At 47.5% G+C, this 17971-nt stretch overlaps 1 protein-coding gene across 6 annotated transcripts in view; it reads left to right on the forward strand.

Annotated features, from left to right (window-relative positions):
• The window catches only part of LOC119956435 (carnitine O-palmitoyltransferase 1, liver isoform-like), a 117637-nt gene extending 103146 nt beyond the window's left edge, over positions 1-14491 (forward strand). For all 6 annotated transcript variants that reach the window (XM_038783656.1, XM_038783655.1, XM_038783658.1 and 3 more), the window contains 2 exons: positions 6366-6458; positions 8299-14491. In XM_038783656.1, the coding sequence (XP_038639584.1) occupies positions 6366-6458; positions 8299-8382 (177 nt within the window). In that variant the 3' untranslated portion in view covers positions 8383-14491. The remainder of the gene's footprint in view (positions 1-6365; positions 6459-8298) is intronic.
• The last annotated feature ends 3480 nt before the right edge of the window (positions 14492-17971 follow it).

Raw genomic sequence — 17971 nt, forward strand, 5'->3', positions numbered from 1 at the left:
GGCCGGAATCGAACCTGGGTCCTCAGCGCCCTAGGCAACCCTCCCGCACCCTCCAGACAGCTCACGCACACATAAGTGGAACCCTCCCCCCTCCCAGATGGGGCTCCCCAGAGGGCTTTCCCCGGGACAGTGCCAGGGAGCCACCAGGACATTATCCCAAATCCTTCTCTTCCCCCTACGCGCCATATACAAGAGGGCAGGTGAACAGAGATAATTGGGAGTTCAAATACTTAATTATTTAAAATTGCAAACGAGAAGGCCAACGGTATTTTGGATTTTATAAATCGATGAACACGCTGAATGAACCAATGATAAATTTGTACAAAGCATTGCTTGGACCATTTATAGAATGTCCGGAGAATGTATAGGAAACATTTGTTTGGATCATGCCAGGGATGAAAAACTGTGATTAAAAGGGGCAACACGGTAGCATGGTGGTTAGCATAAATGCTTCACAGCTCCAGGGTCCCAGGTTCGATTCCCAGCTGGGTCACTGTCTGTGCGGAGTCTGCACGTCCTCACCGTGTGTGCGTGGGTTTCCTCCGGGTGCTCCGGTTTCCTCCCACAGTCCAAAGATGTGCGGGTTAGGTGGATTGGCTATGCTAAATTGCCCGTAGTGTCCTAAAAAAAAAGTAAAAGTTGGGGGGGGGGATTGTTGGGTTACGGGTATAGGGTGGATACGTGGGTTTGAGTAGGGTGATCATTGTTCGGCACAACATTGAGGGCCGAAGGGCCTGTTCTGTGCTGTACTGTTCTAAATCTAAAAGGGGGCACTTGAGAAACTGGAACTATTTCTGCTGGAGTAGAGAAGGCTAAGAAGTGATTCAGTGGGATTTGTTTTTAAATTTTGAAGTCCATTGAAAGTGCAACAGGAAAATGCTATTTCCTGTTTGGGAGTCACGCATGGCATAAGATCAACAATTTAAAACGGTCACTGAGAGTTGCGAGAGGGGTTAGAAGGAATATAATTAGGCAGAAGATTGTTGAAACGTGGAATGATGTTTCGACAGGGGCTGGTTGTGGCCGAGCCCATTTCCTATTCAGGGAAGATTGATAGTCGTTTGAAGCAGAGAAAGTTGCAACAGGGCAACGAAGGGAGAACAGGACAGTAAACTTAAAGTTGGATTTCTCTAGTAAGGGGATGCTGGGCAGAATGGCCTCCCGAGCTGTAAATTTCTCTAGTCCTAACAGTAAACATCTTTCGGCAATGAGAGGAAAAAGATTAGAAGCATGACATTTATTAGAAGCATATAATCTGTACCAGACGGGCATGACCTCATCTGAGAGTTATTTGGAATGGGTCGCAATTTTCAGAACAAAATTATGTTGGATGCTGTGGAATTATAATATGATCTGCCTGGTCATCACAAACATATTTGGGTCTTGGCTCCACAAGAGCGGGTCAGAGGCCAGGTCTTTGCAACAAGTAATTCACCACCTGACTCCCTGGAGCTTGACCATCATCTACAAGGCACAGGTCCACGGTGCGATGGAATACTCTCCACTTGCCTGGATGAATGCAGCTCCAATGACACTTAAGAAGCTCGAGCCATCCAGGAAAAAAACTTGCCAGCACCCCATACCATATATTAAGCATTCTCTCCCTCCACCTTCAATGCACAGTGGCACCCGTGTGTACCATATAGATACACTGCAGCAACTCACCGAGATTGCTTCCAAACCCAAGATCCGGACCCCCGAGAAGGATAAGGGCAGCAGATGGATGGGAACACCACCACCTGCAAGTTCCCCCGCACACCATTCTGACTTGGAACTATATTGCCGTTCCTTCACTGCCACTAGCTCAAAATCCTGGACGTCCCTCCCCAACGTGCAGCATGGTGGGTGTATTTATGACACATGGACTGCAGTGGTTCAAGATGGTGCTCGCCCTGATCTTCTTAAGAGCTCCGGTAGCTGGTCTTGTCAGCAATGCTCTTGTGCAACATGAAAGGACTGACAGGTGGGCTGCTCCCATGGCTTTTATTAGTATTACTAAGTATCTAGTTGCTGAGGAGAGCACTGCAGTGACTTTGCCCCCACTCAATGGACAAGACCGATATTGGGCAGCGCGGTTGCTTCACAGCTCCAAAGTCCCAGATTCGATTCCCGGCTTGGGTCACCGTCTGCGCGTTCTCCCCGTGTCTGTGTTGGTTTCCTCCGGGTGCTCCGGTTTCCTCCCACAGTCCAAAGATATGCAGGTTAGGTGGATTGGCCCTTCGTATCCAAATAAAGGTTAGGTGGGGTTGCTGGGTTACAGGGATAGGGTAGCGGCGTGGTCTTGGGTGGGGCTCTCTTTCCAAGGGGCCGGTGCGCACTCGATGGGCTGAATGGCCTCCTTCTGCACTGAAAATTTTATGATTGGAAACTTAAGTGCTGGACAACCCAGATCCCTACGGCGGCACAGAGCCACGTGTTGAACCTTCAGTGCATCACGTGGCTGTGACTAGAGATCTAACCACTTCATTCATAGATGGACATATTTGGACAGGGACTCCTTGTGGAGACTCCCTGAGAGATCTTGCTGAAATTCATATTCAATACATGGTTGTTTGAGTGCCAGGGAAATAGTTGACATCTTCCTGAAGAGAAAGAATTAAAGGTTATTTAGCGCATCACTTCTAATTCTTTCTCAAATGAAATGAAAAATAAATGAAATGAAAATGGCTTATTGTCACGAGTAGGCTTCAAATGAAGTTACTGCGAAAATCCCCTAGTCGCCACATTCCGGCGCCTGTTCGGGGAGGCTGTTAAGGGAATCGAACCGTGCTGCTGGCCTGCTTGGTCTGCTTTCAAAGCCAGCGATTTAGCCCTGTGCTAAACAGCCCGTGTTGTGTGCTGGATTCTCCCATGAAATGTTTATCTTCCTCTATTGGGTACGGTAGCACAGTGGTTATATTACTGGACTAGCAGTCCAGAGACTGGGACTAATGATCTGGAGATGTGAATTTAAATCCTACCAAGGCAGCTGGGGAATGCTAACCCACTGCGCTACAAGACCTCCTAATATCAGTAATGGTGACCATGAAACTAACGGATTGCCATTAAAACTCCTCTGTTTATTAATGTCTTTTAAGGAAGGAAATCCCGGTCCTTACCTGGTCTTGTCTATATGTTACTCCAGGCCCACAGCAGGGTGGTTGACTCTTCCCTGCCCTTTTAAATGGCCTCGCAATCTACACAGTTGTACTAAATGACTACATTGTAATTGTTCAGCAAGGTAGCTCACCACCACCTTCTCAAGAGCAATTAGCGATGGGCAATAAATTCTGGCCATGGCCCGCTTCCCGCAAATGTGTTGTGTGTTTCATATCTCAGAACTATGTGGCGATGGGCAGTAGTTTCTATGTAGGAACTTTATTTGCTGTGCTTTTATACCAGCGCTTTTCAAACTTTTTTTGTCATGGGACCCACTTTTGCCAACTTGCCAACCTTCAGGACCTATGGCACGTTCACTTACCAGACTATCCTCTGTCAAGGTAGTCTTTGAGACACTAATGTTTTCTTGCCCCAGGCAGGGGACGGAAACAAAATCATCTGGTTTTCCTGCACATAATCACTATCCAGTAGCTCTTGGTGTATTAGCCGTATGTTATTACCAGTACAGAGGCTCCAGTTTGGTTACGGCTCCTCTTCCATTCTCCCCGGCTAAATGGACTCCAGTAATGTGGTGATCTTGAGAATATGGAGCCAGTTTAGGCAGCATTTTAAGCTGGGTCCTGTGTCATTGTTGGCCCCGGTCTGTGACAATCACCATTTTGTGCTTGCGGCCTTGGACTCCTTCTTTGACGTGGAGGGAGGAGGGGTTGGAGCGGTTTGGACATTTGTTTCTAGATTTTGAGGAGTGGGTAGGCAGGTACCGGCTTCCAAGAACTAACCAGTTTCGGTTTTATCAGGTGCACGCCTTTGTACGCAAGGACATTTCTTCCTTTCCTTGGCACCTCAGCCCTCGTTGATGGATAGGGTTATTTCAGTGGTGGATGTAGGGTAAGGGAAGATTTCGGACATTTATAGTTGGGGGGGGGGGTGGAGCAAGGCTCAACACAGACAGTCCCACCTCCTCACCCGCTAGGCTCAGCCTGATTCAGTTTAAAGTGGTTCATAGGTGACATCTAATCAAGGCATGAATAGGTGCGAGCAGTGTTCTAGGGGTCCGGAGCACAATACAAACATGATCTGGTCGGTCATGTCCTAAGCTTATGGGCCACCTTCACCATGTTCGGAATTCTTGGGGTTGAGTTGGAGACTTGCCGTTTGGTGGCTATTTTTGGGGGTTCAGATTTACTTGAGCTGCAAATGGGAGCGAAGGCAACTCCTCTGGCCTTCACCTTGCCAATAGCCCAAAGGCCACTGCTGTTTGGATGGAAGTCTCAGGTGCGGCCCGGCTCCGCGGTCTGGTTAAGTGAACTGATGGAATTCTTACACTTAGAAGAAATTAAGTATAACCTGAGAGGGTTGACGGAGAGGTTCTGTCTGAGGTGGCAGCCATTTATTTTGTACTTCAGGTCACCGTCAGATGTTTGGAGTGGGGTTTTGTTCTTTTGGGGTTTGGTTTGGGGGGTGGTGGTGGAAGGGTTGAAATATTGTAATTGTAGTTTGAGTTTGATTGTTCAGGTGTTATACAGGAAAAACTTACGACACTATTTTGTAAAAGGTTATGAAATATTTACAAATTAATATTTTCAAAATACTAATTAAACGTTATCCTTCCTGCCACCATTCCAAAAATAGAGTTAGGTATAAACATGAGGTTCAGAGGGCAACCTTAGAACATAGAACAGTACAGCACAGAACAGGCCCTTCGGCCCTCGATGTTGTGCCGAGCAATGATCACCCTACTCAAACCCACGTATCCACCCTATACCCGTTACCCAACAACCCCCCCTTAACCTTACTTTTAGGACACTACGGGCAATTTAGCATTGCCAATCCACCTAACCCGCACATCTTTGGACTGTGGGAGGAAACCGGAGGACCCGGAGGAAACCCACGCACACACGGGGAGGACGTGCAGACTCCGCACAGACAGTGACCCAGCCGGGAACCGAACCTGGGACCCTGGAGCTGTGAAGCATTTATGCTAACCACCATGCTACCGTGCTGCCCACGGTTCAAGTTACCTTGCACCTTCCGGCCTTATTCTGCGGAGTTAGGGGCAACAAGATGTTGGAGTGGTTAGCACTGCTGCCTCACGGTGCTGAGGACTCGGGTTCGATCCCAGCCACCGGTCACTGTCCATGTGGAGTTTGCACATTCTCCCCCTGCGTGCTTGGGTCTCACCCCCACAACCCAAAAGATGTGCGTGGTAGGAGAATTGGCCACGCTAAATTGCCCCTTAATTGGGGAAAAAAGAATAATTGGGTTCTCTAAATTTAAACGAATAATTCTGCGAACTGGAATGAGCAGATTTGGGACGCTCTGTCACTAAGGAGTATTTCTGGGTTCCACTTGTGATATTGTTCAAAGTGCTGAGGGGCCAGTAGTTTGCGTGGTCGAAATAAATCACCAAGTGAATTGATTCTGGTAACAGCAATTGACTCCCAGCACTGAGTAAGTCAGTCTTGGGGCAAAGGGTAGCGAGCGAGGCAGCGCACAACCAGCACAAGACATTCATTCCACATGATTAAGTAAGTGAGTTCAGCGACTATCCTTTGTTTCAATATTTTCCCCATCCCTTCTGTCACAGTTCTATCTCTCTCTCTCTCACTGGATTGTTTGGGGGCTGGGACTGAGTGCCCATGAACCTGAATCCCCCACGCGTCCTGCGTTAACAAAAGTGCAAGCGGCGATCCTTCTGACCACCCGCGACCAACCCACGGATCACGACCCACACTTCGAAAAACCCTGCTTTGTGCGATGCCGAGAAAGAGTCTCATTTCACTTCAGCTATGGCTTCCTGCTCTTTTTACACCTTTGTTGACTTTTCACTGAATCCACCCCCAGACTTAACCAGTCGAACAAAGCGAGCATAAATCAGTTATCCAACTCAAACACAGAACAGTTCAACTGAAGAGCTGATTTAGTACAGTGGGTTAAACAGCTGGCTTGTAGTGCAGAACAAGGCCAGCAGCGCGGGTTCACTTCCCGTACCGACCTCCCCGAACAGGCGCCGGAATGTGGCGACGAGGGGCTTTTCACAGTAACTTAATTTAAGCCTACTTGTGACAATAAGCGATTATTATTATTATACTACAGAATGTATTTTAAAACAATACTCCCAGCTGAGGCGGAGTATTTAGATTTTTTTCCATTTTTAAAGTAAGAGATTTACTTTAGAATTACTTGTAAAGTAAGAGATTAAAATATGGTTAAGTTACTGACTTTGCAATTCATTAAATTGATGCCTCTATCTCTTTTGTGTTTAGGTTGCCGATGATGGTTACGGTGTTTCTTACATTATCGTCGGGGAGGATCTAATCAACTTCCACGTCTCCTGCAAGGTCTCCAGCCCATTAACGGTAAAGTCCTAGCTCACACTCCTTACACACCTTTCTCTGCCTTTACCGGTTGGGAAGAGGGATTATGCTTCCATCCGACACTCAAAATCTGATACCTGGTGAATTCATTGTCACTCTGCAGCTTGCTGTCAGTATTCTGGGTTCATTGACAGGCAAAGAGATTTCCCCAATGTGGCAGGTGGGGCCATACAGTGATAGAGCAGACTGGAGGTTGTGGCCGGGACTCTCAGTCACGAGTCTGCCCCGCTGCCGGTGAGATCAGTGAATCTGACGCTCAGCCAAATCTCCCATCTGCTGCAGTGGAACCGAGAAACCCACTGCCGTGAATGGACGGAGAACCCCGCCCTGTAAGTGGAGGTAGGAATCAGATCTGTGCCTTGAGTGGCAGCACGGTGGCACGGTGGGTTAGCCCTGCTGCCTCACGGCGCCGAGGTCCCAGGTTTGATCCCGGCTCTGGGTCACCGTCCGTGTGGAGTTTGAGCATTCTCCCCGTGTTTGCGTGGGTTTCGCCCCCACAACCCAAAGATGTGCAAGGTAGGTAGATTGAATGTGCTAAATTGCCCCTTAATTGGAAAAAAATGAATTGGGTACTCTAAATTTATAAAGAAGAAAAAAATCTGTGCCTTGAGTTCTGACGTGCTGGGGTGTCAGTTCCAGTATAAAGTTTCTAGAAGTCTTACAACACCAGGTTAAAGTCCAACAGGTTTGTTTCAAACACAAGCTTTCGGAGCGCAGCTCCTTCTTCAAGAAGGAGCTGCGCTCTGAAAGCTCGTGTTTGAAACAAACCTGTTGGACTTTAACCTGGTATTGTAAGACTTCTTACTGTGCTCACCCCAGTCCAACGCCGGCATCTCCACGTCAAAGTTTGTAGAGGCAGAGCTCATATCAGCAGCCAATTACTTGCCTTTATGAAAACTTTTCAAAAGAAATGGTGAGGTGGAAAGATTTAGCGAGGGGATTTCAGAACGTTGGGGTACACAGAAATGAAGAGATAACTGTTCAAAGAGCAAGGGGGCAGGTTGATTGATTTGATTTATTGTCACATATACCGAAGTACAGTGTAAAGTATTTTTCTGCGGCCAAGGAAACGTACACCGGAGACAAAAAAGGATAGTAGAGAGTTACAGTGAATACGAAAAAGTTCATAGCACATTGGCAAATAGATAATTGGTTACAGTACGGAACAAGGGCCAAACAAAGCAAATACGGCATGAGTAAGAGCAGCATAGGGCATCGTGAATAGTGTCTTACAGGGAATAAATCAGTCCTAGGGAGAGTCGTTGAGTTGAGTAGCTGTGGGGAAGAAGCTGTTCCTAAGTCTGGATGTGGGGGTCTTCAGACTTCTGTATCTTCTACCTGATGGATGGGTCTATAAGAAGGCAAAGCCTGGGTGGGAGGGGTCTCTGACAATACTGTCTGCCTTCCCGAGGCAGCGGGAGGTGTAGATAGAATCAATGGGAGGGGGGCAAACTTGTGTGATGAGTGCGGCTGTGGTGAACTCAGCCCAACGCATCACACAAACCTGCCCCTCTCCCATTCATTCTGTCTACACCTCCCGCTGCCTCAGGAAGGCAGACAGCATTGTCTGTTGGGCGAGAGAAAGTTAGAAATACAGAGGGGTTATGATTTAAGCACAAAGTTTGAGAATTTGAAATGTCAGCATGTCTGGACAAACCATAGAATATGGATTAACTTTAACGATTGGATTCAGGTAGACACACAGGGAAACCACATTCTCTGTAACTGGAGATCACTGAGCCTTACTTGCTCAAAGGAAATAAAAGATGTACAGTTCTGAAATGATAATGACTTAAATTCTTTCTCCTTTTGCTTTCCAAAGGATGCGCATCGTTTTGGTAAACACATCTCCCAAGCGATGTCAGACATCCTCGCGCTCTTCAGTTTGGATGCGAAAAAGCCCTAAATGTAATAATTCTACCTGTCCTGACACCGCAAAAGGGAAGGAAAAAAAAAAAACACTGAGGATCCTGCGCACCCAAGGTTGCTTGAACAAATCGTTCTGTTAAAGGACTTGGCGTGCGTATGCACTGTTTTTTTTTGTGTCAACTTTCATTATTTATTCATTTGTGTCAAGGGGGCTGATTTTAAATTTAAACCAAAAAAACAAAAAGCAACAACAATGCAAAGGAAAGGGATTTACCGTTGGAATTTTGGTGTGTGGAAGCGACAGGGCTTGAACTTAACATTTAAACGGCCATTTTCTCCGTGAGGAATTAAGCTATAACTTTTACCCTTCTAATCATTCTCTGTTTCCCTGCATGAGTTGCACCACGTGTGCTGCTTTGGTCTTGCATTGCCTATATTTCGTTAAACTTGCAGTGAACTTCCAAACTTAAGCTGGAAACTCGGTGGAGGAATACCAGCATTGGGGACAATCAGCAAAATGGGAGCGACCAATTGGCCCAGAATTAGGCCTGGGTAGGGAATTCTAACATTGGAATGTCTCCCTATCAGAGTGTCTGTCAGGCACGGCTGTGAGTGGGGTGGAGGAAAGAGTTTTTTTAAAAAGATGCAGCTTTCTGTTTGGTCTGAGGGCATCGTTGTCCCAGGGCTCCAAAGTGTGTTATCTCTTCAGGTTCCATTATTGAGGAATGAAATGTTCCATCCAAAGCTCCGTGAACTCATGGAGTTGAAGGGTTGAGGGGGGATGAGGGTGCAGATTCAATGGCAGCGTACGCTCCTTGACCCTAATTGCACAGTACTTTCAAAGTACGTCAGAGGAGAGCATGAATTTAAGGCAAAACATCCCATCATCTTGACTGGATGCAGTGATGTATTCCCATAAAGGGCGGGTCAACCGATGCTTGGAAAAAAGTTCACACCTACAGGAACAGGGTTACTCCTGCTCCCCACTGCAACCATTAGCAGTGTTGCTCTCATAACATCATCGGTTTGTGTCCTGCAATCAACAGCTGATTACAGTGGCCACGGCTGGTCTAGTGGGCAGGAGCTCATTTGGCAGCGGAGGAAAGGAATGAATGTCATCAAAGAGATAACAGAATTTACTACCAGCAACTTTAAGAAGTTGAGTTCCGCTGAGCAGACTAATTCAATTTGGCATGTTGAAATGATTGCCTGTCCGTCAGATATTTCTCTTTCATTCGCTGGGTACCCAATCTGTATTATGGTGATTAGCAATGAAATGGGAGGTCACGTTGCCGATCTAAATTCAGTTGGGGTCCGCTTTTGTGTGCAAAAAGGTTGGCTTCACATTTAGCCAACCCATCAATCCCAATTATTTGGACTTCTACCCTGGGGAGAAAGAGAAAGCTGCAGCAAACTCGATTATTGTTTCCAATTGCAAAAAAAAAACCTTAGCTGCCCTGCCCACACCTATTTAACCCACCTTGGGCCTCCTGGCAGTTGTTTTATTTTGGATTTTCTCAATTTGTGGTCAGTCTGCGTTCATGTATAATCTTCTAAAGATTGAAAAACCAATCTCTCCACCCCCGCCCCCCCCCCCCCATGGACATCGTTTATCCCAAAGATCTTTTCTTTAAAGCTGTTAAACTCAAGCTCTGTCTGTTGAAGCTGGTGCCTTTAAATGCAGTTACTTACGATACTGATTTGTCTTCATTAAACTGGGCCTCTGGTTAGTCACTTTCTGTTTCTCCAGGATCTGGACAGCCCTCGCTTCTCGCAGCCTCTGTGTGGGAGGTTCACTGAGGGGAATTCAATCATTCCCCTTGACTCCAATCGGAATAAGGTTCACTGGGAACTAAAGGAAAGGGGTCTGGGACAGGGTGAATCCCAAATTGAAAAAGGAACAGCTGTTTAGACAAATCCGTAGTCATGTTTTCAGGTGGGTGGGTGGGTGTTCTAACAGTTGCACCCTCTCCTGATCCCCACCTGCAGCAGCATTGCAAATGTGTTTACGAAGATTTCCACTATTTGATGTTTTTAACCAAATTGTAAATGGATCTGCACAACGGCCAACCGTTAAAATCGGACGGATCCCTGCCCTCCCCTCGTAATTTCCCTATGAGCCATTTCTTATCGCCAGCCATTCAGCTCTCACCGTTCCGTGGCCAGAATTCTCCGGCCGTTTGCCGGGATGCTTTGGTTCCGTCAGCTCTCTTTCCCCCCCCCCCCCCCGGCAATGCGGGGTGGGTTCACTGGGAAAGCCCAATGACAGCAGCAGGAGCAGAGAATGCCAGCAAACGGCATGCTGCCGAGGGACACACAGCTGGAGGGCCGGAGAATCCAGCCCCTCACCACAGCCGAGCCCCAGGCTTAACACCCGCCTCAACATGTTTGTGAAGAACTGGCTAACCAGAAGCGAGGGACTGGGTTTAAGACCAAGGTAATTACAGTGTATTTGTATATATTCAATGAAATGAACGATTCCAGAAAGCCATTACTGCGAGACAGAAACACCAAAAAAAAAGCAACAAACAAGTTGACACATGCAAAATTAAGAAGTGATTTCAGAAAGATTAAATGACAATCACATTTAAAATAGCTTACTGTGATATTTTGCAAATTTTGAATCATAGCCGAAAAAATACCGAATGGAAATCTTGGATCTCAGTAGGGATTGAAAAAGCCCCTTTCATATTTGACAAAAAAATGAGTGAGAAGGATTTATTTTGGCAAGCAGTATTTACCATTCTCTCGTTCTGTCTTTGCCATTAGGTGCATGTAAATATCCCCCTGCACAATCATTTTACAAACATTGTTTAATTTGTATATCGGACGGTACAATCGAGTCATGCCTGTCCCGAGTGCCAAGGGAGGGACACAACACTACCTAGGCAGTATGGTACACACTAGCGCTGTTCAATATTCCTTCTTGCCGTACCAGTTTCAAGTCAGGACATCCACAGTAAGGGCTATCTATCTGGTCTTCGTGTGTGAGCGAGCAACCGCTGGGAAAGGTCATGTTGTACACTGTGAAAGGTTCAAAGCACCAACAGTATGAGCAAGTGACAAAAGACACTTTCTGTAAGCCAAATGCCCTCCTGCACTGTAAATTCTATATCAGTGATGGCATTTCCAATACTGTTATTAAAGTCCTGACCAAATCCTGACACAAGTCCCTCGGGGAGGTAAAGTTATGAGATTTGATCTGGTTAAACAACCGTTAACAACCAGTTATCTAAGATGTCCACTGTCCTGGGAATAGAAGTGCAATTTGATTTAATGCTGTGCTTGTAACTTCACATTCCAGTTATGATGATGGAAAGTGAACCAATATTAAACCATGCCTCGCTTGTGGTGTAACTGGTGTATCGTAGCAAACCCCAGTCATACCATCCCAGTAAAAACCCCCTCTGCGTTTGGGGGGGGGGGGGGTGGACAGGCGGACAGAGGGAGGGGGGCAGGTTTGAGATCAAATTGTAGGGGATTTCCAACATTATACCCAAGAGCAATATAACCAAAGGACCACGTTTTATGATTGCAGTTTTCAGTCATGTGAACACTTATTTACCTCCATTGTGTATCTCTGCAATGAGTGTATTTTGTGTAAAATTTCTACCTTTTATATTATGTTCAGATTTTACTGTTGTAGATTGTGTCCTTAAATCATTACAAACTCTTAACCTTTTGTGGGATAGTGAGAACCTCACTAAATGGGTTAAATTGAAGCAGAGTTTTGACCTGTTTCAAACCTGTGGCAGACCAGAACGCAAAAGTGCGCACTTTGTGGAGTTGGTGATGTGTACAGGAAGTCCACAGAATATCTGGTGTGGGTGATGAAGATACCATGTTGCCATTGTAAAGTGCATTCAGATGCCAACCGTGTACAAAACAGTGCAGGATGCACTGGGGTGTTTGGTCATCACAGTTCAAGAAATTACTATTCCTCCCTCACCCTTCAGCCCCCAGGAAAGGAAACATAATCACTGGGAAGGTAGTTTGGTGACTGTTTCTTGATGTGACCTCGTAGATTCTGGAAGCTCCCGCCAGAAATCTCGTCGGGAATTTGGTTGCTCCATCGACCTCCCCACCCCACCCAGGGATTTCCAAACATCATGATGGGAGTTCTTGGAAGAAAGGACAAAAGTCAGATCGCTTCACTGCCGTGCCTCAGTGGAGGTGTGAATTTGCAGTTGTCAGAGTAGAGTCAGTCGGGCCACGTTCTGTTTCCTGGTCACTGTTAGAACCTGAGTTTGAATTGCTTGTCCCTTTCCGTCCTTCACGTTTGCATTTGGCGAACAGCGTGAAGCTGTTCGGGAGATTTGCTGCCTGATCAGTTGTAAGGTTCACAGTTGGTCGAGGCACACACTCTGCACGGATATCAAGGAGGGTTTTTCCCACAATCCACACCGTTAGGAGGCTGGGCCCATAAAACACGGGTATCCCCGAATTCAGAGCTGCAGCTCCAGCCTCGCTCGTCCTGACTGGAGTGGGGTTCCAACCCTGCAGCTTCAGACTCGAGAGGCAGGAATACTCTCCCAGTGGGGAGGGGGGGGCACATCCACTAACTTGTCTGACATGCTCCTACCCTGTGTACCTACCACCTGTTTTTTTCTTGATAACTTAAAGCTGCTGTAACCAAGGATGAATAGCTATTTGAAAATGTCCCATGATCAGCCAGGCTGAGCTGTGTGGATCAGGCCTATCACGGATCTGTGAGTCACTGCTAAGTCAGCTGATCTCAACCAGAGTGGAGGAACAAAGGTGAAGAGTCACCTGGCTAGGGAGGGGAAAGATCCACCAGGTTAACAACCAGTGACTGCTGCCGGAGAATGCTCGTGTGTGCCTGTGTGTCTGTACATACATGTGCCTGTGTGTCTGTACCTGTCTTGTGCCTATATGTATTCATGTGTGTGTGTGTGTGTGTTCCTATATGTGCGAGTCCCTACATATGTGTGTGTCTTGTGTCTACGTGTGTGGCTGCGTGTGTCTGTGCATCTACATGTGTCTTTGTGTACTTGTGTGCATCTCTGTGTGTCTGTATGTGTGATGTGTCTGACTTTTTTTGTGTCTGTGTGTAAATGTGGAGCTGTCAGAATCAGGCTCAGCTGTAATGCTCTTTACAGTTGAGTAGCCTGTTGATGTTCATTGTTTTGGCACACACGGGAGGGGCACTGGAAGGCATCTGATACCTGTGGAACCGTACCCCAGCAAGTAGTCAGTGCTTGAGGAGTTTGAAGGGGTGTCGGAAAAGGTGCTTCAGCATAGTCACCCTTTTCGATTAATTAACTTTGAAATCCGACAAGTGCCGCAACTCTTGTGTTTCTTGACGAATTATCAACTGGGCAGTGCCTTCGACATAAACCATTCCCTAAGCTTTACGTTACATAGAATAGTGAATGATAATTCACCAGTCTATGTACAAGAAACTGAGCATAATTTCCCCAAAATGTGGTCCACTCTTTCTAAACCCTCTAAATCCCAGTTTCAAACATGCACCCACCTATTTATCTCACTCACCAATCTTAAAATACAACAAACTAAACGTTAAGAATTTCCCCACATTATTACAGCTCCAATCCATAAAATCTTCAAAGGGATAAATTCAAGATTCAAATCTTACCAAGCTTTTATTCTGTGGTTTGACATGCTCCCCTGCCAAGCGGGTACCTTTGTAATTTATCTCCGCTTGGATCTTTATTGCCGCCACATGCTGTGACTTATTCCTGATTGCAACTCCCAGCTGTCTCTGTGTAGGAATGAATTGGGAAGCACAATTCATTTTACTGGCAGAATTTTTCTCGTAATACCGTTTTGAGCCGAATGTTTTTCAGACAATGCAACATGTCAAGCATGAACACGTGATCGACCTGGCCAGAGCTACAGTTTCCCAGAACTCGTGTCAGATATTGTGCACAATACCCACTTGTTTTGAGTGGGAACGGGTATCTCTCCATTTGGTGCTCTCTTTTTCCGTGTCATTAGAAGAGTTGTCCGTCTCCTATGTTGAATCGTGTTAGTTGCATTATTGATTGTTATCTATTCTCTCACTTCTTTTGACAATCATTTTGTGTTTTTTTTTGTAAATGTCTATGCAGGTATCAATGCAATCAGTAAGGGACACTCAGAAGTAAAATGCCAGTTGCCTGAAACTGTCTGTGTCCTGTCATTATTATTTAGAGGTATCATCCTGTGTTTGATGACGTGGGGATTTCTGAATGTGTCCCATTTAATGCGAGGATCGAAGAGTGTTTATGTGCTTATTTGAAAGTGTTTAGGCAGAGAATAAGTCACGGACCCCGAACACTGACATTGACTCCCAGGATCTCCATCTGATCAGGCCGGGCCATCCGGACCCGTCACCCCCAATCTTTCCCCCCGTCCACCCAAGAGACCACCTCAAGGGGAGCTCCAATTTCCATGGGCGGCACGTTCGCACAGTGGTTAGCACTGTTGCTTCACATCGCCAGGGTCCCAGGTTCAATTCCCGGCTTGGGTCACTGTCTGTGCGGAGTCTGCGCGTTCTCCCCGTGTCTGCGCGTGTTTCCTCCGGATGCTCCGGTTTCCTCCCACAAGTCCCGAAAGACGTGCTTGTTAGGTAATTTGGACATTCTGAATTCTCCCTCCGTACACCCGAAATGTGGACGCCGGAATGTTGCGACGAGGGGATTTTCACAGGAACTTCATTGCAGTGTTAATGTAAGCCTACTTGTGACAATAATAAAGATAATATTATTGTATGTGTCTGACTGGCTGTGCATATCCACGTCTGTGGGGCCGACTGTAATCGTAGCCCAGAGTTTCACAGAATCGTGGAGACTCTGGGAACCTTTAAAAATGGTGGGTGGGGGCAGCACGGTGGCACAGTGGTTAGCATTGCTGCCCACGGTGCTGAGGACTTGGGTTCGAATCCCGCCCCTGGGTCACTGTCCGTGTGGAGTTTGCACATTCTCCCCGTGTCTGTGGGTTTCACCCCCACAACCCAAAAAAGATGTGCCGGGTAAGCAGATTGGCCACGTTAAATTGCCCCTTAATTGGAAAAATAATTGGGTACTCTAAATTTATTTATTTATTTTTTTTTAAATGGTGGGTGGGACCCAGATCCACAAGTCCCGCATCAATTTTCAACCTCCCTGGTAGGGTAAATGGGGCGGGGCATGAATCACACATGAGAGAAACCCTAAACTCAACAGAGACAGCTGAACTCAGTACTCTATTCAAACGGCCCCCCTTCTCTTCGTATCAACGGCCATAACCCGCGGTGTGGAAGTTGCAAATTTTCTAGAGGAAAGGTCTGTAGAATTGCCAAGCACTGAATCCTCAGCCCTTTGTATCGGTGGGTGGTTAATAAATATGGGACAGGGCAGCACGGTGGCCTAGTGGTTAGCACAACCGCCTCACGGCGCTGAGGTCCCAGGCTAGATCCCGGCTCTGGGTCACTGTCCGTGTGGAGTTTGCACATTCTCCCCGTGTCTGCGTGGGTTTCGCCCCCACAACTCAAAAATGTGCAGAGTAGCTAAATTGTCCCTTAATTGGAAAAAATAATTGGGTAATCAAAATTTTTTTTAAAAAGAAAATAAATAAATATTGGACGCGATTTGACAGAAAACTTTCTAAGTGCCATTTTGGGCGCGCTTGGCAGAGTGTTTCTGGACGGCCGACTTGGCAAGATCGCGGTCCGTATTCAACAGCAATTAGTGCCGAAAATGAGCCCCCCACAAGCTTCTTGTCATCACTGGCTATCTCACTGACTTGATTCACCGCTAACAAGTGGGAGCTGCTTTTAAGCGCTCCCTCACGACTTGCTCCCAGTCACACACAAGCATGGCAGCCTGTGAATGACAGGCGAGGTATCCTGTTCCCCCGAGGGGGGTCGGAGGGCCAGCAGCAGGGTCCACAATGCCTTCTGGGAGCAGTCAGTGCAGGCGGCATAACCAGGAAGACCTCCATCCAATGTCAAGAAGACCAACAACCATCATTGAGCTGCAAGGGTAGGTTACCACCTCTCCTGGCATCAATTCCGCCTGCTACCCCTCAAATTCCCGAACACCCACCCAAAAATCACTGGCTGACATCTTGCCCCCGCCCCACATCCGATCTTCGTGCTTGTTCCTCAGAACCCCCTGGCACCCACCAGCACAACCCCTTCATGTCCAGGTGTGGTGCCCACACATGCCTCCTGCTAGAGACACCCCTGACCCATCAAGCATGTCGTTCACAATGCCCTCTGCCCCTCACAGGAGAAAATCGCCCATAATAAGCGGAAAAGGGCCAAGAAAAGGGGTGGAGTCCAGTGACCCAAGCCTGGAATCGATCCCGGGACCCTGGCGCTGTGAAGTTTCCGTGCTAACCACTGTGCTACCATGCTGCACCACTACAAACTGGTGTTTCAAGTTGCCCTTGCGGATTTTGGGATACCCTTGCATTTAACACGTGCACGCACCAGAAAAGAACAGAATTCTTTCTGCCCTGCTGCTCGCCCTTTCCCTGGGCCTTCTCCCTGCACCCGGACCCTCTCTCTGGGTCCTCTCTCTGGGCCCTCTGCCTGGATCCTCTCTCTGGGCCCTCTCCATGGACCTCCTCTGCCCTTTTCCCTGGGCCCTCTCCCTGAACCCCCTCCCTGGCTGTCTCCCTGGGTCCTTCCTGGACCCTTTCCATGGACCCACTCTCTGGGCCCTCTCCCTGGACCCTCTCCCTGGGCCCACTCTGTGGGCTCTCTCTCTGAGTCCTCTCCCTGGGCCCGGACCATCTCTCCTGGCTCTCTCCCTGGACCCTCTCCCTGAACCCTCTCTCTGGGCCCTCTCCCTGGACCCTCTCCCTGAACCCTCTCTCTGGGCCTTCTCTCTAAGTTATCTCTCTCTTCCCATGACGCCCCTTGCTATGGCACCCAAAGCTAGGTCCCATGGTTGCTATTTTCACGCCAAGCACCAGCCACCAAAAGAACGGCAAACGACACGGCAGGCCGCCCTGCTGCGGTCTGTGCCTCCACCAGAACTGTTGGACATAGCTTGCTCGGCCTCTGCCCAGAACAAGCAAAGTAAACATGTCTTCATACCATGGAAAACACTGAGGGAAGGAATGGGGCACAGCCCCCCTTACACCCCCTGCCAGCAATTCTGTTCTTGTTGGATGTGTGCATCTGCCCACTTGCCAGCAAGGGGGGGGGCAGTAAAGCCATGTCTGGTCCTGTTCTGATCCAGTCACGTCACGAACCGGCTGATGTTGAACGCGAGAGTATCCGAAAACCCAGAAGGGTAACGTGGAACATCGGTTCGTGGTGGTGTACGTGATATTTTGCTTTGGTATAATGTGAGGAACAGGGTCCAGCCCAGTGAGGAACAGTCCTGTTGTTGTGTGAACAATTAATAAAGAATATTTATCAACTTAAAAGAAAGACAAAAACACACAATATGGACTATAATAGACTGTATTTTTTAATTTAAAAAATATAATTTAGAGTACCCAATTCATTTTTTCCAATTAAGGGGCAATTTTGCATGGCCAATCCACCTACCCTGGATTGTGGGGGTGAAACCCACGCAAACACGGGGAGAATGTGCAAACGCCACACGGACAGTGACCCAGAGCCGGGATTGAACCTGGGACCTCGGTGCCGTGAGGCAGCAGTGCGA

The sequence above is a fragment of the Scyliorhinus canicula genome, chromosome 23 (assembly GCF_902713615.1).
Source record: "Scyliorhinus canicula chromosome 23, sScyCan1.1, whole genome shotgun sequence".
NCBI classification, from domain to species: domain Eukaryota; kingdom Metazoa; phylum Chordata; class Chondrichthyes; order Carcharhiniformes; family Scyliorhinidae; genus Scyliorhinus; species Scyliorhinus canicula.